General features: G+C 44.2%; 2 protein-coding genes across 5 annotated transcripts; one reads left to right on the top strand and one right to left on the bottom strand.

The window, feature by feature from the left end:
• The first annotated feature begins 7260 nt into the window (after positions 1 to 7260).
• Positions 7261 to 17095, top strand: slc38a2 (solute carrier family 38 member 2). The gene is made up of 16 exons (XM_086102918.1): positions 7261 to 7615; positions 8592 to 8699; positions 8783 to 8864; positions 9035 to 9150; positions 10714 to 10787; positions 10883 to 10975; positions 11207 to 11279; positions 12096 to 12178; positions 12267 to 12325; positions 12486 to 12647; positions 12730 to 12809; positions 12936 to 13036; positions 14613 to 14737; positions 14827 to 14968; positions 15293 to 15390; positions 15479 to 17095. Exons 2-16 carry the CDS (start codon positions 8593 to 8595, stop codon positions 15584 to 15586), a joined length of 1503 nt encoding a protein of 500 aa, XP_085959044.1. The 5' UTR covers positions 7261 to 7615; position 8592; the 3' UTR covers positions 15587 to 17095.
• Positions 17096 to 18114: 1019 nt separating this feature from the next.
• On the bottom strand, positions 18115 to 25759 carry scaf11 (SR-related CTD-associated factor 11). Of its 4 annotated transcripts, none has more exons than XM_086102914.1 (15): positions 25581 to 25759; positions 24376 to 24425; positions 24154 to 24302; positions 23961 to 24044; positions 23761 to 23840; positions 23590 to 23669; positions 23474 to 23511; positions 23309 to 23373; positions 22981 to 23100; positions 22781 to 22875; positions 20108 to 22231; positions 19440 to 19774; positions 19166 to 19318; positions 18947 to 19066; positions 18115 to 18861 (listed from the first exon to the last, which is right to left on the bottom strand). In XM_086102914.1, exons 2-15 carry the CDS (start codon positions 24392 to 24394, stop codon positions 18766 to 18768), a joined length of 3558 nt encoding a protein of 1185 aa, XP_085959040.1. In that variant the 5' UTR covers positions 24395 to 24425; positions 25581 to 25759; the 3' UTR covers positions 18115 to 18765. The 4 variants fall into 4 exon arrangements, with proteins under 4 accessions (XP_085959040.1, XP_085959043.1, XP_085959042.1 ...); XM_086102917.1 differs by having other exon boundaries at positions 18947 to 19057; XM_086102916.1 differs by having other exon boundaries at positions 23961 to 24038.
• Positions 25760 to 26938: the final 1179 nt, after the last annotated feature.

Below are 26938 nucleotides of genomic sequence, written 5' to 3'. Positions count from 1 at the left end.
GCGTAGTTTTGTCGTCAAACTGAGCCAACTGGAAACTGGAAATATTTGAATACAATAATCTGCCTTCACAAAAACAATCAAGTTCAGTTTGGATTGTCACTGTCAAAACAGAGAAATGAGACAAGCCCCAAACGGACGTAGTGTCACCAGTGTTCAAGTGAAACGATGCTTTGTCATGATTATACCCTGCATGTTGATGATACAGAGACGTGGCTGATGCGCCAAAAAAGAATAACCACGGGGAAGGGATGAGAAGCTCCCACATCAGAGGCCTGGAGGCTAAAATGAACGCTAAGAAGTCACGAGTCTCGCTGTCTCTCACTCTAAGTACTGTGTGTGTTAGAGCGAGAGAGAGTGTGTGTGTGTGTGTGTGTGTGTGTGTGTGTGTGTGTGTGTGTGTGTGTGTGTGTGTGTGTGTGTGTGTGTGTGTGTGTGTGTGTGTGTGTGTGTGTGTGTGTGTGTGTGTGAGTGAGTGAGTGAATCCCCTCTGGGTCACTCCAGCACTATAATTCCAACGCCACAGCCCTGCACTGTAAACTGAATCACCCCCGTGCACCGTCTGCACCCGAAACGTTCTCACCGTTTTGGAGCCGTCAAACTGAGCTGACCTGACTTTTCAATCCGACGCGGGCCCAATTAAGTCAAAGAGTTGAATAAGGAGAGGACAAAGAAAGTGTACACGCCTCTGTTGATATGGCAAGTTTAAAAAAAATACTAATTCAAGGGTTAAAGAAAAAATAAAGTTCAGCTGTTCTCGCAGTCTTTTCCTGACATTTTTTTGGTTGCCCTTTGGCACAAGGTTTTGTTCTCACACTGAAATTTGGAACTGTTCAGCAACCCACTATTAGAGGATGTGTGCGCTTGTGCAATACTTTGAAATGACTTCTCTTGGTCTCATTGTTTCCATATCACAAAATCCTGACATTAGAACAGGGGTGTCTAGACTTTTTATATTCACTTTCGCTGTGTACAAAGTGGCCACTTCACCGGGCAGGTGAACATGATAATGGCATCCACTAAACAGCCTTTTAAAGATTATGACACTGTCAGATAAGCTTTCAGTCGTATTTCACTTGTTTTTATGGGTATAATTGACGTGGTAAATGACAACTGAAACGCCTCAGAGCAAAATCCTGGATGCAATCCAAAATGCAATGGGAACCTTTTTCTTATGTAATCCCACTCACTGAAACATCAACACATACCACCTTCTTGGCGAAGGAGGTGGTAAATGAGTGTAAATGAGAGACGATAAAGGGCATTCTCGATACAGGATGGCATTGCTACTGTTGTGAACAATGAAAACGGACTTCAAATATTTTAATTGACTTGATCGGAAAGGTCTAACAATGCAGGTTAAAAAAAAAAGGCAAAAGATTTTTGCAGGAAAAATGCAACGAAAGCAATTTTGTTTTTAAATCACTTTTTTTAACAGTGTGACCTTTGACACAATTCTCCCTCCTTTGTGTCTGGGCTTCACTGTATAAAGCTCCACGGCGGAGGGGAGCGGGGAATCAGCAGGTTCACAGGGCGGCTACAGGGCCATCCCGGGTGAAAAGTTTTCAGAGATTGAGACGGGCGGCCTCCCTCACCCCGCTGGGGCCCCTAAGGCTAACGTGACCCCCCCGCCTCTCCCCTTTCCCTCCCTCCCCACCATCCCATTTGTGCTCCTGTCAAAAAGAATGCGCCCGCTAAACCACTTTCCCACCACTAAGAGGATTACTAAGGCAATGCCCGCATATCAAGAGATGCTCTGGCACATTTGGACACAGGGCTAGCTTAATTTAATAACTCATGTAGAAAGCTGGGCGAGATTTGCTGTGCGGCCGCTGGGGCGCCACGCTGAGATATCATTTGGTTGGGGGCTGCGAGTTGAAACACGGAAGCATTTCTTTTTTACGTGGGTTCCCAGACGTGTCATTTAGTACCGTATTTTCCGCACTATAAGGCACTTCAGAGTATAAGGCGCACCTTCAATGACTGATCTGTTTTAAAACAGTTTTCATATTTAAGGCACACCGCATTGGAAGGCGCATATAACAGAAGCTACAGTAAAGGCTATGGTTGCATTATGCATCCACTAGATGGAGCTACGCTAAAAGGAATACAATACAATACAATACAATGCAGCTTTATTTATATGGCGCTTTCACAACCACTGCAGCAGTAACAAAGCGCTTTACACAACATTTAAAATACTGCGTTCAAGAAATCTGAATAGTGATGCATTTATAAAGGTGCACTGTCGGTTTTTGAGAAAATTGAATGCTTTTAGGGTGCGCCTTAAAGTGCGGAAAATACGGTTTAAATTTAAAACGCTGCCGTCCTGTCTTAAGTAGTACTAGTAGTTGTATCAATGCCGTGTTAGCACTACCACCCACACAAGAGGCAATGCTTTATTTTCGGTATAGAACACATTGTGACATTTTTGTTCCATATCGTATCGTTAAGATTTCCCTAACGTAAAATCCAAAGCGTGGAAGTCAACATGTCAGTTTACCCGCAACGGGTCAAAACACGGCAGCTAATCCCGTGATGCTTGCTTAACTCCATTCACACCTACGTCGCGCGGGCGTGTTTAGTTAACGAATGTTTACGTAGCGGGCCGTGGGATTCACATCCCATCAGGATCATCCGAGCGTCTGTGTGAGCGTGTGCGTACGTGCGTGAGGGGAGGGCTGTGCGACGTGACAAGGTTGCCCAAAAGATAACCTACTTCCTCTGTGGCCACTTGTTTGCTTTACAGTCTGATGCCCACCACCGGCCTCCTTTGTGTCCCTCGTGGAAAAAAAAAAAAAATGGCGGGCGTGTTCCTGTGGCCGGACGCGGAGGCGCGATATGGGGATACAAATGGGCAAAACTGGAATTTTTGTCAGAAATATGTACAATTGTCCAGGTAGTGTTCACGATCTCAATCTGTACTTAAAAGTACCTTTCCTCAACATTTTAGCCCACCCCTTGCCGCGATACAAACCCAACAACCCCTATTATTTTCCTAATAAAGCCCGGAGAGCGGGAGACCTCCCCGCTGTCTATATTGTAACGAAAACACCTCCGGGGAGGCGCAGTGTTCCAAGAACTATCACAGTTGGGGCAGGGTGACTAAGGTTGGAAAGCAAGAAAATCCCTCGCCTTTTGTGCTCGAAGTAGAATGTATTACAGTCTGGGGTTAGTGTGGCGCTGGTGGTTGGTGGGGTTGAAGTGATCGGTGCTGATGCAGCAGGGGGTGGGGGGGTGGTCTTGGTGGGAGAGAGATATGATATGCTAGGAAGCATTTATCCGGTCAGCACGGTTATGCAACGTAATTGCAGTCGAGGACGTGATTGGCTGCGAATGGAATCAAAAGGAAGACACGCTCGCTAGCCACACCGTTAGCGTGAATTGAGCACTTGAGGGTTCCGGTGTTGGTTTAACCCTTTCAGGGACAGCTGGTCATATTATCGGGTTACAGGTTATCATTATTGGTGCGTGAAAGTGTTGAGTAGATGTCTTGACCTTGGACTACAGTTTGTTTTCTTTCGGGCAAACTAGATGTCACGAATACGAGATCCAACTGGGGAAATTGAAGGTGACATCAGTTCTGGACAAAAGTGTTTGTGTGATTTCTAATCATTAGATTTGGCAAAATGAAAGCCATGTTTTTTTTGGGTTTTTTTTTTTTGTTTTGTCAAAACAAGTACCGGCGCGGTGCAATCAGTGTCATATAAATCACCAAGATATATTTTGATGCACTGTCCTGAAAAAAATTACCAAACTGGAGTTAGCCCACTTGCTGTTTTTTTGTGTGTGCGTAAATAAATCAAGGATGCTAAAAATTATAACCATTTACTGTGGCGCAAATCCTAAAAAGACAAAACTGGAAAATGTGTCGAGCGAAAGTTAAGGGGTGGACATTTATACTAATGCTATTGCTAAAAAAAAATTATAATAATTTTTAAAAATATTTTAAATTTAAAAATTCAAAAATATATATTTTTTCATTTTTAAATGTTTAAATTATCCATCCATCCATTTTCCGAACCGCTTGATCCTCACTAGGGTCGCGGGGGGTGCTGGAGCCTATCCCAGCTGTCTTCGGGCAGTAGGCGGGGGACACCCTGAATCAGTTGCCAGCCAATCGCAGGGCACACAGAGACGAACAACCATCCACCCCCACACTCACACCTCGGGACAATTTAGAGCGTCCAATCAACCTGCCATGCATGTTTTTGGAATGTGGGAGGAAACCGGAGCACCCGGAGAAAACCCACGCAGGCCCGGGGAGAACATGCAAACTCCACACAGGGAGGCCGGAGCTGGAATCGAACCCGGTACCTCTGCACTGTGAAGCCGACGTGCTAACCACTGGACTACCGGGCCGCCCATGTTTAAATTAAATTTTGGAATTTAATCTGGTTTCCTACCATAAAGGGATTGGATTGAAAAATAGCAGCCAGACATTTTGTTTAGTGTCCTGACTCCAAATCCTTTGAGAAATCCTTGCACTGTACAAATTTAGCCTTCACTTCAGCACTGTCGCACAGGACTAAAGAAAAAAAAAAAAAACATTGTTCTATCCCAAATGATTTTTTTGCGGAAGCAAATTTGTTTGAAGCTTCACTGACAATGCAAAGCCACGGCCACACCCATAAAAGTCAGTTGAGCCGCATTGTTGTGCGCCGCCAGCCTTTCTGCTGCCTTCAGCATCCGTGGCTTCTGCATCCATGTGACGTTTGACTGACAGCCTTGTTTCGCCGGGGAGAGAACGTCAGCACTATTAGCTCTGGCGTGCAGACGCGGCATTTGTGCTGTGACCCCGTATTGCTCGCAAGGAGGTCAGTCATGGGAAAAAAAAAAATGAAGGCAGAGTTGTTCAAAAAGGGAGTAGCAAAATCTGAACGGGTGGAGAGCGATTGACTCACTCACCTTTTGTGAGTGAGTGAGTCTCTGTAATTGTGTGAATTGCTACAGCAGGGGTGGCCAACCAGTCAGAGACGAAGAGCCAATTTTTTTTACTGTGTTACTGCAAAGAGCCACATCATACCCTTTTTTTCCCCACCCATTTCCTCCTCCCAACTCTTGCGGTCGACTTGGGACCAGTTCGCTGGCTCTCGGTCGATTCTGACCGACGTATTGGGCACCCCTGTCTTAAAATCAGAGGTAATTCGCTGACTAGCTTAGCGCCATTGTTTGCGCTTGAGCAGTGATGCAGTCATCTGATTGGTTGCCCTCTATGTCAATCAAGTAACGGGATTGATGATAGGCCGACGCAGTACGTTCTGTGTAGTTAGCGCCTTGTTTGAATGGCATCGCCACTGCCGAGGCGTTTTCGACGCTTGTCGTGTGAAAGCCCGGGAGCCGCGGGTTGGCCACCACTGTGCTACAGTATGTTGGTGAGAGGGGACCGGTACCAAGTAGTCTGACCCTGCTCCAGTTTTTTTTTTTTTAAATCCGATTTAGGTGTCGCAGATAAAGTCTGCAAACAAAAGCCTATACACAGAAAGCATACATGTTTATGGGTTCAACAAAATCAAGAAAAGCTGCAAGGGAGACAATTGTGCTTGTGTTAATAATTGTGCTTTATCGCTTACCAATGACCGTACGTCACTTAAGAAAGGGGGGGAGCATGTAAATAATTCATGCTCATCCTGTACATCTTTACTAGACTTCATCATTACGACTAAATGAGAGGAACAGGATTTTCCGGTTTGGTTATGGTCTCTGCAACAACATACATTATGTAATTGCACAGAGCGGTGTCACAGGACGTTGTGACATCATTTGCTCACGGCCAAGTTTTTCGGTTCTGTGTTGTGATCGGTCGGTCGTAAATATGGCAGATAGAAGAGTATCATCACGCACAAAAATAATTGGGTCATGTCTTCGGGCAGTAGGCGGGGGACACCCTGAACCGGTTTGCCAGCCAATCGCAGGGCACAACTAGACGGACAACCACGCTCACACCTAGGGACAATTTGGAGTGTTTCCTTACCCTGCCATGCATGGTTTTGGAATGTGGGAGAAAAACCGGAGTACCCGGAGAAAACGCAGGCACATGCACCGTGAGGCCGACGTGCTAGCCACTCGTCCACCGGGCCGCCTAGAAAAAGAGAGTTTTCATATCTTGAGTTTTGAGAGACAACAAATGGTGCAAATATTGATGAATATTTTTTTACATTTGCATAGATTACAACAAAGTATTTAAGTTGGCTCACTCGATTCTCAAGGATTCAATTGATCACATTGTCATTTTTACGATGATGATTTTAGCCCGCAGCTTTAGCACGAGTCGCCTTTTGTCCGCGGAAATGCCAGTTGATAATTAACCCCCCCCCCCCCCCGCCCCCGGTTTTACAGTCTTCGATTGCATCAATAAGAAACTAGAAACCGGAGTCGTGGAAGCTTTCTAGAAACCTGAGCCTCAGGAGGAGCAGAGGAGAGTGTGTGAATGGGGATCAGAATAACCGATGTCACATGACAGCGTTTGTGCGTAATCTGCTTGTGACTGGGAGGTCTGCTTTGAAGAGAGGGGGGAAGGGGGGCTAATGTGGACTGACAGACACCCCGGCCTCTTGGGTCACTCGTTACCTTTAATTCAGGGCTAATCTATCTGTGGGGGAGGGGGAGCTGGAACCTAATTCTCATTTAAGGAAATCCAATTCCACCGAAAGCTCTTGTCCAATTTCTGCGATAACAATTAAAACTCATTCAGTACCAGGCAATTGTAGCGCAAGTCTGAAAAGACGTTTAAAAACGTCTTTGGGAGTGAATGAGTTAAGATACCGTCTCGGGAGCTGAATGATTTTGAAACGGGGAATCCAATTGTTTTTCCTTCAAAATTGCGATTGCGGTTTAATACGCGACGAGGTGTCATGATCTTCTTCCCATGTAAAGCAGCAAAGAGCAGCTGCGTAGGTTAGGCTTGCAAAAAAAAAAAACAACGACTTCACGTTTGGCTCTGAATGGCCTTAACCGAACCCGAAAAAAAGTTTCGAGATCCGAATGATGAAGTTCTCCCCCCCCCCCCCACCCATGATTTCAACACATGAACATCATTGTGTAAAAGTACACTCCAGCATTCCTATCATTTTCCAAAAGGGGAGTGTCTCCAGGTCACAGTGTGTTCTGTTTGTATACAGAAGCAACGTCATCAGCCGTGCGTAAAGCGCCTCCTCCCCTTCTTCTGAGCCCAGTCGCCCCCCCTCCTTTTTCCCCCCTCCCTCCCTCCCTCACCCTCCCGCCTCCTCCACTGTTTCGAGGCGGCTGATGCAATGCTTTATAAAGGGTGACTCCACATCCCTCGCTTTAGCTGAACACCCATGCCTTTTTGGTGCGCAACGTATTTTTGGGGGGGAAAATTGGGTTAAATTTGAAAACCTCAGTTTCCACTGTGTATTCGAAGAGTCAATTTTCGCGATTCGCTTTGTTTTGATTCGTGTTGTCTTGTCAGTTTTTTCTGTTTATAACCTAACATACAGATTAGTTTGTTTTTAATTAAAAAATTTTTCCTGAGGATCAGACAGCTTTTGGAGTCTTTTTTTTGGTGTCATCAATCTGATCAAGTCTGCCGGATTTTTTTATTTTTAATTTTTTGGAAAGGGATTTTACAGGACATCCTGTCATCTTCGCTCAAAAGGTAAGAATGCCGGCATGCCATGCCTCTAACAGGAAGAAAAGCCAGAGGAAGAAAGATGCCGGTTTAAAATATTCATGAAATCAAATGTTTTTAATAACAAACTCATTCACTGACACTGTTGGTTTACTTTCAGTCATTATTATTATTTCATTTTTGCATCATTTTGAATGAGACCAGTGAGGAAAATTTTGATTTCCCATTTGAATACCTCTCATCTATTACTCGGTCAACAAATTAATTTTAAAAAAAAGAGGTCGGTGATTCTGCGGTGTTTGAATGATGACACACTCTGCAGACATGACTTAATACGCGTTATAATGCATGCTTGGGAAAAAAAAAAAGGTTGTGGTTTTTCAAGTGGGTTAGGGAAAAAAAAAGAAAAAGGACCAGGGCCATGCCCATAAAAAGGGACAACACGTGCCATTGTTTCCACTGGAGTCGGTCATTCCACGTAATGTGATTAAAATGATCTGGGCGCACCGTTTGTGGCCTATTTGGGTGGGTTGCGCGTCTGGGCACTTTGAAAAACTAAATATAGAATACGTCCTTTTCTGAAGATGAAATTAATTTGATTGGTTGAGTCACCACGTTGCAATTTGCATCGGTATTATGTGCTGAAAAGGACTTGACACGCCCTGGAATGTTTTTTTTTTTAATTTTTAGGTTATGCTTTCAAATTAATTTTGTGCAAAAAAAATAATCTACACTGCGGCTTTTTGTCATTGAGCGGGCTGAGGTGAACTCAGATGCCGGTCTGGTATTTTTCCACTGCCGGTGCGTCAACCCAACCCACCCACAGCCCCCCTTCACCCCTCCCCCGCGCTCTTCTTCCTTCCCCCTCCCTTCGCCGATAAGTCACATGACCCAGCAGCGAGCGGGCACACTGTAATATTGATTATTCCCAGACCACTGAGGGGAGGGGGGGGGGGGGGGTGTGCACGATTGGAATCAAATGAATCATTTCTTCCCCCGGCAGCATGAAACAAACCGAGATGAGCCGTTTGTCTCGTGAAGACGACAACAGCAGCACCAACAGCAACGACTACAACTATCCCGACTGCCCGAGGAAGGTCCCGCTTAATGAGTGAGGAAGACTTTCAAAACGCAACAAATAAATCATATCCAAGCATCTGTGTGAATGAAATGTCTTTTTTTCGTCCTTTAAAGGCAATACGCGGACTTAGATCCGGAGAGTGAGAACTTCCTCCCGGACAAAAACTCTGGCAAGAAGAAGTATGAGACGGAATATGTAAGACTCGTTTCTGACTTTTCAATGTTAACTCATTCAGTACCAGCCAATTCTGGACCAAGTCTGAAAAGACGTTTAAATACGTCTTTGGGAGTGAATGAGTTAAAAGCTAAGACTCCGCATTTTGGGGGTTTTTTTCTAATTTTGGGAGGTTTTCTTTCTTTCCACAGATCCAAGGCAATGCCTCCTTTGGCATGTCCGTCTTCAACCTGGGCAACGCCATCATGGGGAGCGGCATCTTGGGTCTATCCTACGCCATGGCCAACACTGGCATTGCGCTATTTGTGTAAGTATCTGACTTTTCTAAACTCTTTTTTGCCATCAAAAGTAGGAAATTACATTTTGTGTAAGCTTTTTTTTTTTTTTTTTTTTGAACAATGGTTTTCGTAGGCGTCAAGGTCACGGCTCAGTGCAAGTGCAGGTGCTTGACTCTGAGAGCACAGATCAGTGCAAACGTGTGTAACGATGACTCACTACCATGTTTGCACAAGATACAATTTTGGGAAAGGCACCGTTGGGACATCTCGTTTTGGATTTGAACAAGCAGGGAGAAGCAGCGTGTTATTTCCTCGTGCGTCAATTTACAAACAAAGGGAGTGGCCACATCTCGAGCACGGGCTAATCCGGTTGAGAGAATGAATGCGAGTAAAGACGGCTATCTGTCAGGGCGTGGTGTGGCAGGGATTACAAAAAAGGGGCTGATGCAATAGGATCAAGCGTGCTATATAACAGCAGGTACAAATACGGTTGCAAAATTCAGGGAGGAAGTTTCAAAGTTGCGACCTTTGGTTTTGAAGGTGACCGATGCCGGATTTGCATTGGAACTGGGAGCGATGGCAGTGAATGACTCGGCAAATTTATGACAGTGCTTGTGAAGCTTGTGACAAAAAGCACCACCAAAAAAAAAATCTATAAAAAATTATATTACCAACTACAAACACTATGGCCCATGTTATAATAAAGTAGTGTAGTAGGCCTAAGCGCTCATCAAAAAAATGTTGTTTTATACCCAAGAGCATGACCAGACAAAAATTTGGAGACACTTCTCCATTCAACAGCATGAGACGCTGTTTCAAAATGTATAACTTTTGGGTATATTTAATATCACTTTTTAAGCCACCGCACCATTGAGCACAGTTTGAATATTGACAATAGGCTTCATTGTAGGAAATAATTCAATTAAAATGCATTGCACATCAAAGTTAAAAAAAAAAATTGGACCTCAATACAAGTTTAAAAACAAAGAGTTCCAAAACGCAAATGTTTTGGACAAAAAAGTTAAACACAACTGAACTACTCTTCAGAAATTATTATTCTTTGGCGAACCACAAGAGGGACCCCAACTTCCACGAGTGGTATGAGCACAGGACTTTAAGAAACACTGTTTTCGTGTAATGCTGACTAGCTTCAGATCTGCTCCCGCTTGAGTCAAGTGAAAAACTAAATTGACCGAGTACGGCAATGCCCTCATATGCGGGCAAGGAGAGGTATCTAGTTCGCACTGACGTCCAGCTTCACTTCCCACGGAAATTTACTAGAAAATTTCCACCCCTTGCGCACAATCTAAAGATGGTCACATCCCACTGGGGAAGCTGTGCCTTCTCAAGTGACCTGTAGATTAATTTCCATATCCTATTAATACCCCCGGGGGCACATGAAGATGCGCAAGAGGATACCAATACGGGAAGACTCCAGCGATGCTAATATGACTCACTGTCGGTCTACACCGTATGCCGACGCATAAATCAAAATTAAGAACAAGCCAGAGTCACGCAAAAGATACTAAAATAGATGTACGAACGCATAGAAAACGAATTTTTAACGCATTGCGCTAAATATCCCCTTCCAGCATCCTCCTTGTGGCCGTCGCCATCTTCTCGTTGTATTCCGTGCATTTGCTCCTCAAGACGGCCAATGAAGGAGGTGAGTCCGCAGTTCGCAATCCAGACGTCACACCCCGACCACTTCCTTTTTTTTTTTTTTTTTTTTAAATCCGCCTACTCCGATTGTCTTTCCAGGCGCGCTGGTGTACGAGCAGCTGGGCTACAAAGCCTTCGGGATGCCCGGCAAACTGGCCGCTTCCTGCTCCATCACCATGCAGAACATCGGAGGTGAGCGTGGTGGCACAATCACCGTCTTAATGGCGTCGGGGAAAAAAGGAGTGCGGGTGGGGTGAGGGGGCAGCAACTTCCAGGAATAACTTGAGTCACTCCACAAGCATGTGCCAATTGCGCGGAAAATTCAATCATGTGGCAAATATTTGAGCACGCTAAATGCATCTTGGAATCCTTTCACTTGGAGGCTACATCTTTTTTTTGAATGTTTTATTTTTATCATTGCAGCCATGTCAAGCTACCTCTACATCGTCAAGTACGAGCTGCCAATTGTCATTCAGGCTTTTACAGGAAGTAATGGGTGAGTAGCTTTTTTTTCCCCCACAGTTTGGCACCAAAAACCACACACCTAAATTTAGTTCATTATCATCAGCTATTGTTTCGAAATATTTTTTTTTAAGTGGAAGAGCAGGAATCAATATGCTCCTGGCACAGGTAGAAATATATACTTTTTTTACAGTAAATTAAAAAAATAATAATAATAAAAAAAACAATGATCCATTATTTGAAATTAAACAATTTCAACATTGTGGTTAGGAATCACGAATCGAGAAAATCCAGTTCATTTCTACACCACTGCTGATGTAGACGTCATCAAAACTGAACAAATGGAACAGTCAGGCAAAATGCTGCTTTCTCCCCGATGAACTAATTTATAAACAGAAATGACGAAATATTAAACAGGTGAAAGGACAGCTTGTGCGCACTTTAAGGTGAAGGGGGCACATGGCTAAGTGGCAGGAGGAGTGGCCTCTTTCCAAGTGGTCCTTCAAAGAGCCCTTTTAGTCATCTGCAGCTGCTGCCGCATGGAGACAAGGGCGCGCGCGTGTGTGTGTGTGTGTGTGTGTGTGTGTGTGTGTATGTGTGTGTGTGGAATTGGCTGGCTCACTCGGCGCAACCTTGCCTCGCAGCCACGTCAATTTTTGCTCGCAGATGCATTTGCGCATACATCTGGGCACACGCCCTCTAGTGACACGTGAAAGAATTGCTGCCTAAGTACAGTTCAGTTGTATTTAACTTTTTAGCGCAATCCAGTTGCGTTTAAGGTTTAAGATCTATTCCTTTTTCATACTGCAGGAAATGGTGACTAATGTGGGTTTTTTTCTGTGTTTTCCAGTGAATGGTACACTAACGGAGACTACCTGGTGCTGCTTGTGTCACTCTTCATTATTTTGCCCCTTTCGCTGCTCAGGAACTTAGGTAAGTATCATTATCAAATTGATGAAACCAAGTCGGCAGTCTAAGATTTTTTTGTTTTTAAAGCCGGTGATCTCCTTTGCTTCATTAGGTTACCTTGGATACACCAGCGGACTGTCGCTCCTGTGCATGGTCTTCTTCCTCATTGTGGTGAGTAGAAAACGTAACGTTTCCCCATTCCACAGAAACCACATCTTTTTTTTCCAAGCTGGAAATCACATAAACAAAAGCGTTATTTATGACTCACACACAAAATGGCTTTGAACCTTTACACCCGGGTCATACCAAAAATAATGATTTGTTTCTGCAGGTGATCATCAAGAAGTTCCAGATGCCGTGCCCGCTTCCTGATATCAACGCTGTGAATGAGACCTCGAGTAAACCCAACACCACTGTGTCTCCCAACAACGCTCCCACAGAAGACTACAGTGATGATGCCTGCACACCAAAATACTTTGTCTTCAACTCTCAGGTACAAAGGGGATAAACAAGTAAACCTACGTCGAGATTTTAGACAGGAGTTTTGAATATGCTTTTTGTTCTCTCCTCCCTAGACTGTCTACGCTGTTCCCATCCTGACCTTCGCCTTTGTGTGCCACCCAGCTATCCTGCCCATGTACGAGGAGCTCAAAGAGTACGTTTCTTTTCACGCCGAGTTGCAAAAACCACAGCTGCTCCCTTATCTGACCATACAGGTCGCTTTGTTCTTGTTATCAAAAATTGTTTAAAACATGGCCCTTTTTCTCTCCCGTCGGTGCAGCCGTTCCCAGAGAAGGATGCAAGGAGTTGCCAACGTGTCCTTCTTGGCCATGTTCGTCATGTACCTCCTGGCGGCCCTATTTGGATACCTGACCTTCAATGGTGAGTTGCTCCAGTGGGGTGAACATGTGTGCAGGCAACATATTAGCTTATACAGACGGAATTCAATTTTAAGGGGAAAATGGATCACATTTCTTCAATTTGTAAAAAAAAAAATCTTATTGACCGTAATTATAAAAGATTCATGGCCTGTTTTGATGCAACGCGGGTGTAAGGGACACAGTTAACTTCGCTTTTTTTGTTTCATTGTTTTGTTTAAGAAAACCAATAGTGGAATATGCTGTTTGCAAACACTTGTCACCATTTTACCCTTGAGAAAACCAGTTTTTCTAATTAGCAAGCTGGTCCACTGTACTATTTAAACATTATTAATGAGACTACGAGGACTGTTATTTTTAGCAGTATAAATTCTTCTTCCCTATTAATACCCATATTCATTTCACCTAAAGCATCACATTACTAAAAAGTATCAAATAAATTCCGTCGACATACATTACGACGGATGAGCTAATGAGCTAGCAAGCCGACGTTTTTTCGCCAAGACACCACTGCGATAAACAAATAACCACGAATATATAAATACTCCTTGTGTCATAATTATCTCCTTAAATTCGTTTTAAACGCACTACATCTAGCAATAATGAGTAAGTTACCAATCGAAGCGAACAGCCCCGCAGAGGCTAACGACACAAAACGAAGTCGAGTTTTCGCAGTCGAATCGGGGACTTGTGGAATCAGCTGTGCGTTTGGACTTTAAAGATTCGAAATACCATTCAAATGGCGATATACGAGTATAATAACGTATCCTACGATGTAAACTAGAGTAGGACATAATGTATTTTTCAGCGCTTCCAACGGGAAGTTAATTAATGCCAGGCTAAACGTAACAAAAGGTCAACGTCCCAAATACCATATGTCCAAAGTTGAAGGGAAGCAGCCTCGTCAATCCAAATTAAATAAAACGACTATGACAGTGCAACCAGCCAGATTCTGAGGCAAAGAGTTACGCAACAATGTGAAAAAGGACACCTGATGCCAACATACGGCAGTACTATTTGCGTTCCTGTTTAACGCCAAGGAGACGGTACATAATCGCTCAAGCTGGTTATGCAAGATAGAAATGTCTGCGGAACAAAAAGCTCAAGTGTCGTCACGTGTACTAAGAGCAATGTTTCCTTACCTTTATTATTTTACTTGGGAAACCCCCACTTAACAAAAATGATTATCGAGCTTGATGGTGATTTTAGTCATAATTCACCCACGACTGTCCTATCGAGCTGAACGCCAAACATTTTCTATTGTACCTTCTGCCCTCTAGTGGAAGAGCACGGCATAGATGGACAGATGCATGATTTTTAGCGAATGAATCATAGTTTTTGGACCAATTAAGTTAAAGTTGATAACTGATAACACTCTACAATGCGCTACAAATGTTCAAGTGAGTGTCTTGCTTGTTTTGAAATATAATCCATGGTTTAATCCATACTCTGCTGATTTGGCTTTTTTTGTGTCTCTTTTACGACTCAAATAAGTATGTATTATTAATGACGTGCCATAGAAGCCCATGGAGATGACCGTAATTAATCTCCCTCTTTTGCCGCTTTCTCTTCCCCCCCAGTGCACGTGGAACCCGAGCTGCTGCACACCTACTCCAAGTTCTACAAATTCGACGTGATCTTGCTGATAGTTCGCCTGGCTGTGCTCACCGCCGTCACCCTCACCGTACCCGTGGTACTCTTCCCTGTAAGTGTCTTTTTTTTTTTTTTTTTAAGTAAACTAAAACCTATTGTTCAGTTTTTGGACTCCAGTGAACACATCTCATCTTCCTGCAGATCAGAACCTCCATCAACCAGTTCCTGTGCGCTTCCAAGTTCAGCTGGGTCCGCCACACTATCATAACTGTAGTACTGCTGGCCAGTACCAACATCCTGGTCATCTTCGTGCCCACCATTAGGGACATTTTCGGCTTCATCGGTGAGTTTTGGGGAAAAAAAATACAATAAAGTACTCAGACAAAGAACGTCAGGAAAAGCCTACTAGAACATCTGAACTTTGTTGAAGTTTATCAGAGGTACTTTGAAATGTGGGAGATGTATGCTGACTGATTTCCACTTAACATGAGTTGAAAATTATCTCACTTGTTCATTTTTTTTTCAATGAGTTGTTCAGGTCATAGGTCACGTTAATAGTGGCAAGTTTGGTCTCGCATTTTATGCCACAAAAAATCCTGGTGTACAAAAATGACTTGAATGTTGTAAATTTTGTACTTGAATTCTAAATCTATTTTTGCTTGCACAGGTGCATCTGCCGCAGCAATGCTTATCTTCATCTTACCCTCGGCTTTCTACATCAAACTGGTCAAGAAAGAGTCGATGAAATCCATGCAAAAAATCGGGGTAGGTTTGCAAATTTTCCTTCGTTGTTCCTTTATACGCCCGTGCAAACAAGCTCAACTGGATTTGTTTGTCTCTTCCTCGCCCTCAGGCCACCGCCTTCCTCCTGTGCGGTTTCGTGGTCATGATCGGCAGCATGAGCCTCATCATCCTCGACTGGGTCCGTAATGCCACCGCGGAGCACCCCGACGGACACTAAGGGCCGGATTGAAGTCACCAAACTAATGAAGATCAAATTTTGGAAACAAAGACTTTTGATGCTTGGCTTTGACTGAGAGAGACTACGCCATTCCAAGAGAATGTATACCCGGACTTGTACAGTTTGCTGTTTTTTCACACCACAAGTTTGGTGCCCCGCCCCCTCCACGCCCCCTTTTAATAGAGGGTCCTCCATATAACGTCTTTGTCTTTTACCCTTAATGTTCTTGTTTTTTTTTTTGTAGTTCTGGTACAATTGAAAAATTTAACGTGCCTCAAAGCAACGATGAGATACAGTTTGAGGTCGTCGGGAGAGTTGAAAGCAAACAAACAAAAAAAAAACAACAACTATTAGCAGCTGACACTCAGGTACGGTTTTCTTTTTATTTTTTGCGCAAGTGCGGCTGTGACCTCACACGTCGACAAGTCCTGCTAACAAAACGGTGCGAACTAGACTTTGTCCAGCCTCATCGGAACTTTTGTTTTGTTTTGCCAAACGTATAACTGTTAATCGAGCAAATTTGTATACTGTACTGAAAAGCACTTATTGTTCAGCACACCGTTGGAAAACCCAGACTTGTTTTCCATACACAGACGTGGGCCTATGACGCCGCCCACTCAGTATTTGTGACCTTTCCTTGTACACAAAAAGAGCAAAAGACAACACAAACCTGCCTTTTTTTTTATAGCATACAACACTGGGAGCTGCAGAGTAACTCACTGGACTCTTATTTAAAACCAAAAAAACTGTACTCTTTTAAGATCCTGCTGATATTGAAGTAGCGCGCACATGTCTGAGGAAGAGGAGGCCAAAAAAAATGTTTTTTTTTAAATTTCTTTTTGGGAGAATACTTTGAATTTGACCACATAGCATGGTCGGAAAAAAAAAAAAAAACGCCTGTCAAACTTGCAAAAACAAAAATGTCACGCTGGCAAGCAAGCATACCACAAATAGCGGCGCACTGTGCTTCCAACACTAACTCAACACCAAACTGTTGTTGTCCAACATCCTGTTATGGAAGACCGTGAAAATCAATGTAATTTAAAATATTTTACTATATTTATATAATATTGTATCTGTATAAATATGTATATATATATATATCTATTGAGTTCAACTGAATATATGCTTTTTATGTTGTTGTTAATGGGGGAATAATGCATTGGAGCTGTAAAACAAACAAAACCCACACTGGGGAAATTTGTAATGAATTTGTTCGACAAAGACAATGCTTTACATGTTCATCTGTCAAGACTGAAATGTGCTACTGTTGATTTTGTGCAAATTCTGTTCTATTGTCGAGGCCACTGAGAACGTAAAAGCCGCCTTGTACCCCTTTCTGACCCCGCCCCCCACAACACCCCCCCCCCCCCAGGTTGGAGAGTTTGTCGAACCGTCTATGGGCCTCAGGGGGGCAAAGAGGGCAGTGTTACATTCTTGTTTCAATGAAACACCGTGTACATCCTGTAATTAATGTCCGATTAAATTCAAAGTTCCTCTATAACAAGGGCCGGTTGCTGTGATTTGTTTTTTGCTTTGCATCAGTATTTTTTATTTTTTTAATAGCTCATCATTTCCCAATTGATCAAAAGAAAATCCATAATCCAGGTCACTCTTTTTTTGGGGGGGGGGGATGAAAGGTTTTTGTTGTTCAGGTTACGATCCTGTTCAGGTTTATATATGATAGTGTATTATTAAAATATTTTATCTCATGGTAATCAGTCCTACTCAAAATTTACATAGTGGCATCAATATTAAATATATCCTATTTAGAAAAAAAAGTATGGAGTATTTTAACCCTTTCAGGCACAGCGGTTACTACAGTGGACAGCTAATCACGTGATCAGATTACAGGGTGCATGAAAGGGTTAACAAGCGTGAACGTAACCACTAAATACGTTGATTTTAATGCAGTGCTGTCCCTTGGTGATCAACATAGAAGTTCAACTGCCATTGTGCAGTACAGCGGTGCCGTGAGATACAAGTTCAATTGGTTCCGTGACCTCAATATTGGAATAAATGGGAGAAGCCATTGTGTTTGCGCCTCGGCCACCAGGGGGCAGCGTAACAGTTATCCTTGCACCATTTGCGCTCAAATAGCTTTGGTTTTGCATTAAATATTAAAACTGATTTATCAAAAGCAAAGCTACGGAGTGAATTTTTAAAAATAATATTTAAAAAAAAACTAACCGTAAACATGACCTGCAAGTGGCATGAAACAACTCGAAGGCAACTTTTGACAATGAGCGACAGCTCAGATATTTAAAAAAAAATATTGAGCCGGCTCACTCGTATCTCAAGGCACAACTGTAACTGAATCGTGTGTAATTGAATCGGCTCGTGATTTAACTAAGCCATCGATTCCCTAGCAATTTGCATCGCCGCGACGCCGAGCATGAAACAAGAACGATTATACGCTCTTCCGCTAGATGGCGTAATAGTACATTCACCTGTTGCTATTCTTACAAGATAGAGTACATGAATCCTTTGCCAGCTGCCCTCACCCCCCAATTAAAACCCACAGCCAATCAGGAAGCAGCTACTTTATTTCACTACTCCCTGTTTACGTTGCACAGCTCATCTTAATGCATTGGACACTCATTAAACTTTCAGGCGGGGTTCATTTAACCTGATTCGTCCCCTCCCACATCATTTTATATTTCAGACTAGTCGCCGACTGGTTATCCGATGATAATGTCAGGACTAGTCTTTCATCTGAAATATTATAGATTTTTTTTTTAAAGAACATATTTTAATAGACTGTGTAATCACGATCCCATAAAGGAATTTCATTGTACCAGCCAGAAGATTCTATCCATACTCGTAGACATGATATTGCAGTTTTTTTTTCCTTTGTATCAAATCTCCCTCCCGCCCAACCCACTGAATGCAACACCCCGCGCTCCCCTTACAGTAGATCTGCAGGTCGGAATCTATGCAAAATAAAGGGCTCTTGCATTACAACTTCTGATTGGGTCTTTTTTTTTTTTTCCTAACAAAATATGACAATCTATAGAAACAAAATCTATATAGTTCAATAAAAGGTAGAGATATAAAAAAAAAAAAGAGAAAAAAAAAAGAAATGATGGCTCTCTTGTCATCGTCGAGTTTGGAGATGAAATTGCAGCTCCGGGAAATTGCACTTGAGCTGCACACAAAAGGGTCGGCGAGGTGCCGATTCACTTTTTGCGCGCGTGCTTGTATTTGTCGACGTAGGCCTTCACCAGGTTGGCCACCTTACTTGAGTTGACCTCGCCGCTCTTGCTGTGACACACCTGGGCGTATAAAAACAACAAAATATGAAATCAGATAAGATCCACGTTGCGGCCGGAGGAGGTTGCGAGATCCCAAAAAGCGTACCTTCTCGACTGCTTTGCGGACGATCTCCTTGTACTCGTCCTTTGTGATTTCCTTCTTTTGGTAGTAAGGTTTGATAGCCGTCTTCACTTCATTTATAGCTTTCTCTTGGATCTGTTGTTTCTTCAGCAACAACAACAACAACAAAGAAAAACGGGATCATATGACAGAAATGCACATCAAACGCTCATTCGCAACGCAAAACGGGAGATGGCGGGGTACCTTTTCTTTTTTGGAGCTGTCGGCTTGAGCCTTGTGATGCTGAGCTGGCTGCGTTGTCGATGACGGCAGCACCTGGTTGGCGGCTTGCTGGCCGACTTTGGTTGGAGTGGAAAGCAGGCCCGCTTTGCCGTAAGCGCCCATCGTGTTCACCATCTAGGCAAATCAAACGGATCAGGGATTTTCCTGCATGTAAAATTTGCATTGCAAACCATACACAAACTCAATGGAGCCACCTGGTGGTGGGAGGCATCATTTTAAATGCCTCATACCGTACCTGCGTGATTTGCCCATCAGGCTGAGCTGCTGTCGTCTGGCCCCCTTGCTGCATGGGAGGGGGCGGCGGAGGAGGCGGGGGCAGCCCCTGGGTGCCGACGGCGGGCACCTGCAGCAGCGGCACGGCGGGGTGGAGGTGGACGGGGATGGGAGGGGTCACGGCGTACTGCGCCGAGGGCTGCAAATTGACCGGCACGGGGCCGCGGGGGCCCTGCAGGGGGAAGTGATGATGAAGGACATTCAGCTGCGGAGGCGGCGGCGGAGGCATGGCGGTCAGCACGGGTGCCGGTGGAGCGTTGCCCGGTGCAGTTGGTGCAGGTTCACTCTTCACCGGATCTACAAGTACAAGGCGAAGAGGCGGTTCCAATTCAGACATTATTTTGGAGTGTGGAGGCACCTTGTGTGTCAAAATAAACGTTCCCCATTGAAATGAGTGGAAAGACCATTAATCCGTTCCAGCGACCCCAAAATATTTTTGTAAAACACTTTAACTCATTCAGTACCAGCCAATTCTGAAAAGACGTTTAAAAACGTCTTTGGGAGTGAATGAGTTAATGAGGGAAATATAAGATGTGCGGTTGCCGTACACATAGCACTTAATCTAACTTGTATGAAGTGATCCAAAACTTTGGACAGACTTATTGCGAGACGGAGTGGTTCTCGCTTTACCTGCTGCAGGCTGCTCCTCTTCGGTTCGAGTCCAGCTTCCCGCTCCCCCTCTTTCCCTCTTGGAATAATAATCCTGAACATCAGCAGGAAGTGTCCGCCGCACCGCCCAGCTGGACGCCGATGACCAGCCCGAGCGGTCCAGCATCGAGTCGCCCGGGTCCGACTCCGGTTTCCTGCGGCCGCCCCCGCGATTCTCGTTAAAGCGACTGTAAGCATCGTTCCCTGAATTGTTGCCCATTCCTGAGTTGCTCCGTGGCTGCCTCCGGTTGTCGTCCTCCTGCAGTTGGCCGTGGAAGCCGCGGTTACCACCTCCCCGGCCGGCGCCGCGGCCTTGCTCGAAGCGTCCCCTCGGCCCGCGATCTTCCCAGCGGGAGCCGCCCCCAAAATCCCAGGGCCTGCCCTCGACTTCGCCGCGACTTTTTTCTGTCACCCAGTCGGGATTCTCCGACCAGCCTTGGCGTTCCGGCGACGTTTCCGAAGGGACGCCGTTCTCAAAGCGACCGGCGTTGCCGTGAGAGCGCCGTCCATCGCGGCCGTTCCCCGCCCTCCAGCCGCCCCTTCGCTCTTTCCCCCGAGGGGACCGATCTCTGGACGCCGGCCGCTCGGGGCTGTATCCTCGTCTGTGTGATCTCGTTCTGGATGGAGACCGCGACTTGGATCTGGAACGACTCCTGGATCTTCTTCTCCTCCTCTCACGGCTACGCTCCCTCCTGAAGTAGTCCCTGTCCTTGTCTCGCTCGCGCTCTCTTTCTCTGCTGCGGGGGCGGGAAGAGTGGCCGGAGGGGGTGCTGCCGGTCCGCTCTCTCGACTGCGAGCGGGAGCGCCCGTATGACTCTCGTCTGGAGTCCCTCTTGGGCGACCAGGCGGAGGTCGGGGAGTGGAAGCGAGAGCGTCGTTGTCTGCCGTTCTTCCTCCCGTGGCTCGGGTCTCGCTCCACTTGGTCTTTGGACCTCTCGTCGGGAACAGAGACTGAAGTCTCCGCGGCGGCGGGCTCTTTCGCTTCCTCCGAAATGCTAGCGCTAACGGCCTCGCTCATGGGTGAACTGCAGTCCATCGGAATGACATTAGCATCATCTTTGGAAAGATCGTCATTTTTGACGTCTTCTCCCAAATTCTTAACTCCGAAAGGCGTTTCTATTTCGGGTGTTTCGGAACCCTCAAATGCTTTTGCTTTTTGTTCAACGACCTTGGCTTCGGAAGGTTCAGCGCATGGAGAAGCCGGCGGCTTGGGGCTTTCGTGTGATTCTCTCGGCAGATCCCGCGACGCCTCCTCATCATTGCTTCGGTCGAACCTTTCTTCGCCGACCTCCGTTTTGCAGTCCTGTTCAATCACGTTGTCGAAATCGGGAGACATAAGGTTATCCAGAGTGCTCTCCGGTTCGGATGGCGGCGATGCGGTTATTTTCTCCTCGTCTCCGGTGGAAATTGACATGACAGTCGGTTCCTCTTCTTGTGTGCTCAGTTTGCCAGAGCACTCCGACTCGGGGCTTTTTGGAGGGGAGTCCAAAGAAACGGACAAGTGGCTGTTGTTCTCATCCGGTTCAGGTTGCTCATGACAGTCTTTATCGAGTGCATCGTTAGTGTCGTGCTCCATATTGCTGCTTAAAGATTCGGCAGCTTGTTGCCCATCAAGTGAATCGCTGTTCAAGTGGTCCGCGTTAAGACTTCCTTCTGCATCGGAAGGCTGATCCGAGTTGTTCATCTCAGGCTTCGCTTCGTCTTCCGCCTCTCCCCTGTCGGTGCCGTCGCCAGCGTCACCCTCGTCGTCCTCGCTCGCAGACCGGTTCTCAACAGGTTCGGGCGACGGCTTTTTTCTGGTGTTTTTCCTCTTGCCGCTGGCCTTTCGGTTTGTTACCCGTTTGCCCTTCCGTTTGGCTGCCACCTGAGATGCCAAGCCCGGCTTGGAGGCCTGGCTGGCGGAGGAGTCCGAGTCGGACACACTGGACTGTGGCGGTGATGACGGGTGGGACACGGAAGACCCCGCCTGGTCTTTACTGTTACGTCCTGATCGTCTGGACGGTAGGGATTCGTCTTTTTTGTTGGGCGCTTTGGAGTTTGAGGCTCTTCCGCCTCGCTTGTCTCCTCCTTTAGGACAGGTAATGGCGCAGACAACACCTTGGAAAGCTGTGACAAAACAAACTGCGTGAAAATATGAATGCAATGGTGGCTTCAGATACTGATGACATTTGCTCCACGTCGATGCTTGTAAATTTGTATCTCAAATCATCTTTCGCCATTGAAAAGAATGGAAATGGCATTAATCTGGTTCGGCCTCCTTCAAGTCAAATACAACTGTATAAAAAAAAAAAAGATACAATTAAATAAAATGTCCATAATTAGATCAAGTTTGTCGCATTTGTTTTGCTTCAATTTAATGGACTACGCCAAGATCAGCACTCCTGGTGTGCAGATCTTGGCCACATGGGGGGAGTATATAACAGACATAAGCGTCCATCCGGACAAAGTAAGATCATATTAGTCATTATTCCCAGAGGATAAAGAATATATGCCTCTGAGTATTGTTATCTTAGGTTTGTTTAGGTCAGGGGTGGGCAATTCTGGTCTCAAGGCACCGGCCGCTATGTTTCTTTTTTCTTAAATATTCAACACAAAGCAAAATACAAAAAACAACTGTCTATTTCTTGAGGACACACACCAACTGGTCAGACATACCAAAATGACCAGGCCCAAATGATGAAGCGGAGGTAATAGGAGATGAACAGAGTTCAAATGTAAATGGACCGTGGTTGCTATTAGCAGAGAGGAACCTGCAGGAAAAGAGAAGGTGTGTTATTAGCTGTAAAAAACAAAACAGCCATGGCTTAGTGTCCATAAAAAAAATAATATGAGAGTGGTACATAAGATTCCATTACCTTGAGGTTCCAATCGCACAAATGGGCGCAGCAGGAGAGAACCACGGGCACTCTTGTACCTGGCGTTTGCACTGCTCTGCTTCATACGATATTTCTTCCGTCACCAGCACAGGCTCTGTTCTGCAAGACAATGATCAGGTCACGATTCATTAAAACGTTACATCGTGGAGTCAAAATATTCTTGACTGAAAAACAAAGATACGGTGCCGTAAAATCTCAAATATTTAATCTTCTAATGGGTGCTCGTGTACCGTACATTTGCAGTACCGCTTGACCACTACCACGAAATACTTTATGGACGTTCATTCATAATGGAAGCATGACTTACATGTCCTGTGTTGCTAATGAAAGAAAGGTAGACGATGGCCAAGCACAGCACTCCAATCCTCTCACCTGGAAAGCAATATAATACATTTTTAAAAAGTGGGGTAAATTAACAGCATAAACACCGAAGCGGGAGGAAAATTATTTTTTAATAAAATCGAAAGCCTACCTTTTTCCGGCTTACTGAAGATGGGTCATCATCGTTGCCTGGTAGAGGAATTGACATATTACAAATGGATGAAAATCAAGCTCGAATTGTATCCATACTTAGGAGTGAGAACGTACATTTCCGTACAAGTCCTTTCGTTTTCAAATCGGTCATCTTCTCTGACCTTTGCTGCCTAGACCTCTTTCTGAGTTTGCTTCTAGGAGGGGGAAAAAAAATCGTAACTTTCTAATGTTGCCTCGAAACATTTAGATAAATGAGATTAAAAATAAATAAAATAAAACACTCACTTGAGACTTGCTCTATGCCCAGGATTTCTACAGACGCAACTCTCAGCTTCGGGTTCAGCCACTTGCCGACTCACTGGAACCTTGAAAAGGACACAAATGCCGTCAAAGTAACCGCAAGAATATTTTAGGTTTGTAACCCATCTTGCAAGACGAAAGAAAGGAGTCAGAGGAAATGTGGTGTCAACGTTAGACAAACATACCTGCACACATCGCAGGCTTCCATCCCATCTGTAAACGTTTCTGAACGGCCGTCTGTCCACTGGACAAGAAGGGACCATCTGCAACTGATGAGAGGATACAGTAACAAAAAAACAAGACGAAAAGCAAGCACTCATGCTACTCTACCTTACAGTACACATTTTTATTATACTAAATGCAATGTTTCAAAGTCACCTCTGCCCAAGTAAGGAGGCATCCCAGGCAGAAGACATGACAGCAGCTGTCCGGCATGGCAAGCTCTCCCCTGGCCGGCACCCCCAAGCAGATAGGACATCGCTCAGCCTCCTCTGCGTCGCTCCCATCAGGGGATGACCTCTGGCCATCTACACGAAAACGGAGGATGACATTAGAATGCACGCCGTAAATCGTCACACATGACAGCGGGCAAAGACTTACCGCTTTCAGCTCCAGTCATGTCCAGCCCCGGGCTGTCACAATCACCGCTACTATAAACAAGAAGGTCAGCTATCAACAGCTATTAATAACTTAAATCAAGCGCTTGCAATCATTGGTGATGAGTCTTTCACATCGTTCTGGAGGAATTTTGTCCCACTCTTCTTTGCAGAATTGTTTCAACTCCACCATATTGGAGGGTTTTCTATTATGAACTGCCTGTGTACGGTCACGCCACAGCATCTCAATTGGATTTAAATCCAAACTTTGACTTGGCCAGTCCAAAACCTTAGTTTTTTTTTGAGCCATTCAGAGGTAGACTTGCTGGTGTGTTTCGGATCATTGTCCTGCTGGATATCACACAAAAAATATTCCCCAAGAGGGCAATTTTTTTTCCTCGATACAACCCCCCCCCCAAAAAAAAACATAATATTTCTTCAGAACCCATCAACCAATTTTTTTTCGATATTGTACTTAAATTGATCTGGCCATTAATCATTTGGACAATTTTGATGGTAAATCATGCATAATGGACGCATATCGGGTAAATATCTTGTATGGAATAACAATTATTTCTATGTTTCATGTCATCTCCTTGAATGATATATCTTAAAATTATTATGACACTCGTGTATTCAAAGATTATAATGTGTAATAAATAAATAATATATGTCATGAAAAAGTACAGGAAGGGCAGTAAATCACAGGACAACCTCAAGATTGTCATATTTAATCGCCCCATTGAGGCTTCTATGGGAACTACGAACACAGTTGTGAAACTAATTAGCTCTCGTTTGTTCCGCTGCCCATACAACACGAAGAACTAGCATTAAAATTCATTTAATAACTAAACCATGACTAAGTGACACCCATTTGGGGCTCCGTTGTGTTTCAAAGTCCCAATTTAGAAATGAGCACAGTACTTCGTTGTTATTGGTTAGCAAGTGAGCTAATGCTAACCGAAACCAAAAATAGCTACCGTCATAGCTTCGTGGCTATTAGCACAGTTAGCAACTCCAGGCTAAATCGGGGCTATAATGAGCGAGTCTCAATGCAATGAAGGTCGTAGGTTGGCTAGGTGGCTAATATTGAGCTTAGCTTACTAGCCGCTTTGGGATAACAACACAACACCTGCTTACGTCGTTATAAGAAGCTAACACTTGAGACTAGTTAGCAAAAGAAGCCACAGTGGCTTCAGGCTTACTCACCTTTAAAGTGCCCCCGTGCCTTTTTTGGATGCGCCGAAACGCTTTCTTCGTGCAAACTTTTTTTTTCCTCCAAGCAAATGCTAACAGATCGCTAAGCTACTCGTTGAATTGTGGTACTTGTTGTTTGAGGCTAAAAACCGAGCAGAGATTTCACAAATTCTCGGCCACATGTCTCGCGGTGCGGTCCGTAGTTTTTACGAGGAGCTCCCCTGACTGGAGGCACCGAGCATTACACAGAAAAGACTCATGGAAAAAATAAAATGTAATATAACTGTATATTGTTGTAAACGTGATTCCTTGATATTATTTAAAGTAACACGTGAGCACCATCTAAAATTGCTTTCCCTCTTGCTGACCAATTTATATGTAATATTCTCACAATTAAAATACGTTGTTAGCTTTTTTGTATGATCCTGTTTGTCTTCCCAGTCACTGTTAAAACATTGTTTAATCACAGAAATATTTTGAATAGCAGTAATTATGCTCTGAAGTTGTGACTCAACATACGTGCAATCTTCACAGCCATCTCAGAGGAAGAGAAAAAAAGAGACCGACATGACTTAGTCGAAAGAACACAATTAAAACTAATTGTTCTGACCATTTTCATAATTTTCCATGTTTATAGCCTTCATCATGGGGTGGGTCACTCAAATCAATGCAACACTGTTAGCACTTTCAGAAAAATTGTTTTTCTTTTCTTGTTTTATTACACAGGTAATTTCTGTGTCTGTGTTTTACTAGCAACATTTTTTTCCACCACTGTACAACATTTCTGCACACTCGTAGGACAATGTTTGCATTTTAGTACAATAGCTACGCAACTAGTTAGACAAAACTCCTAATGGGCATTTTGGTGCTGCTCCGAGTTGTGCACTAGCAGTGATGAGATATACTAAACTAGATTTTTTTTAAAAATCATTAAGTATTTCTCTGACAACTCTTAAAGACATTCACACTTAAGTACAAGTTATAGTCATCAATTAACTTAAAATGCATGTTTTGGAATGTGGGAAAAAAAATCCACAAATGTCCTCAAAAATGTGAGGCAGACATGCAAACCACTCTCATCATGCCATCTAAATTAATTAAAAATAATTAAGTCGGCACAATCGAAAACTGCCCCAAATGTATTTTAGGAGCTGAAATAATTGGAGTGTGAAGTCAACGGTTCCGTTATCAAAAACAAGTTAACCAGCGAAAATGGGAAATCACTTTGGTTTACATTGGAATTAAATGTACTGTATATTCTACAAGAAAGAAGTATTGGAGCCCAATGTTTCGCAATATTTCAAAAGAAAGAAATTGGGCAATGACCTGAAAAATCTTCGGTGCTGAAATTTGCTTAAATTTATAAACAA

This window comes from Hippocampus guttulatus, chromosome 22, assembly GCF_054856545.1.
Source record: "Hippocampus guttulatus isolate MCC_2025c chromosome 22, RoL_Hgut_1.0, whole genome shotgun sequence".
NCBI lineage: Eukaryota > Metazoa > Chordata > Actinopteri > Syngnathiformes > Syngnathidae > Hippocampus > Hippocampus guttulatus.
The sequence above is the reverse complement of the archived record's forward strand: the minus strand, read 5'-3'. Positions and strand labels throughout refer to the sequence as shown.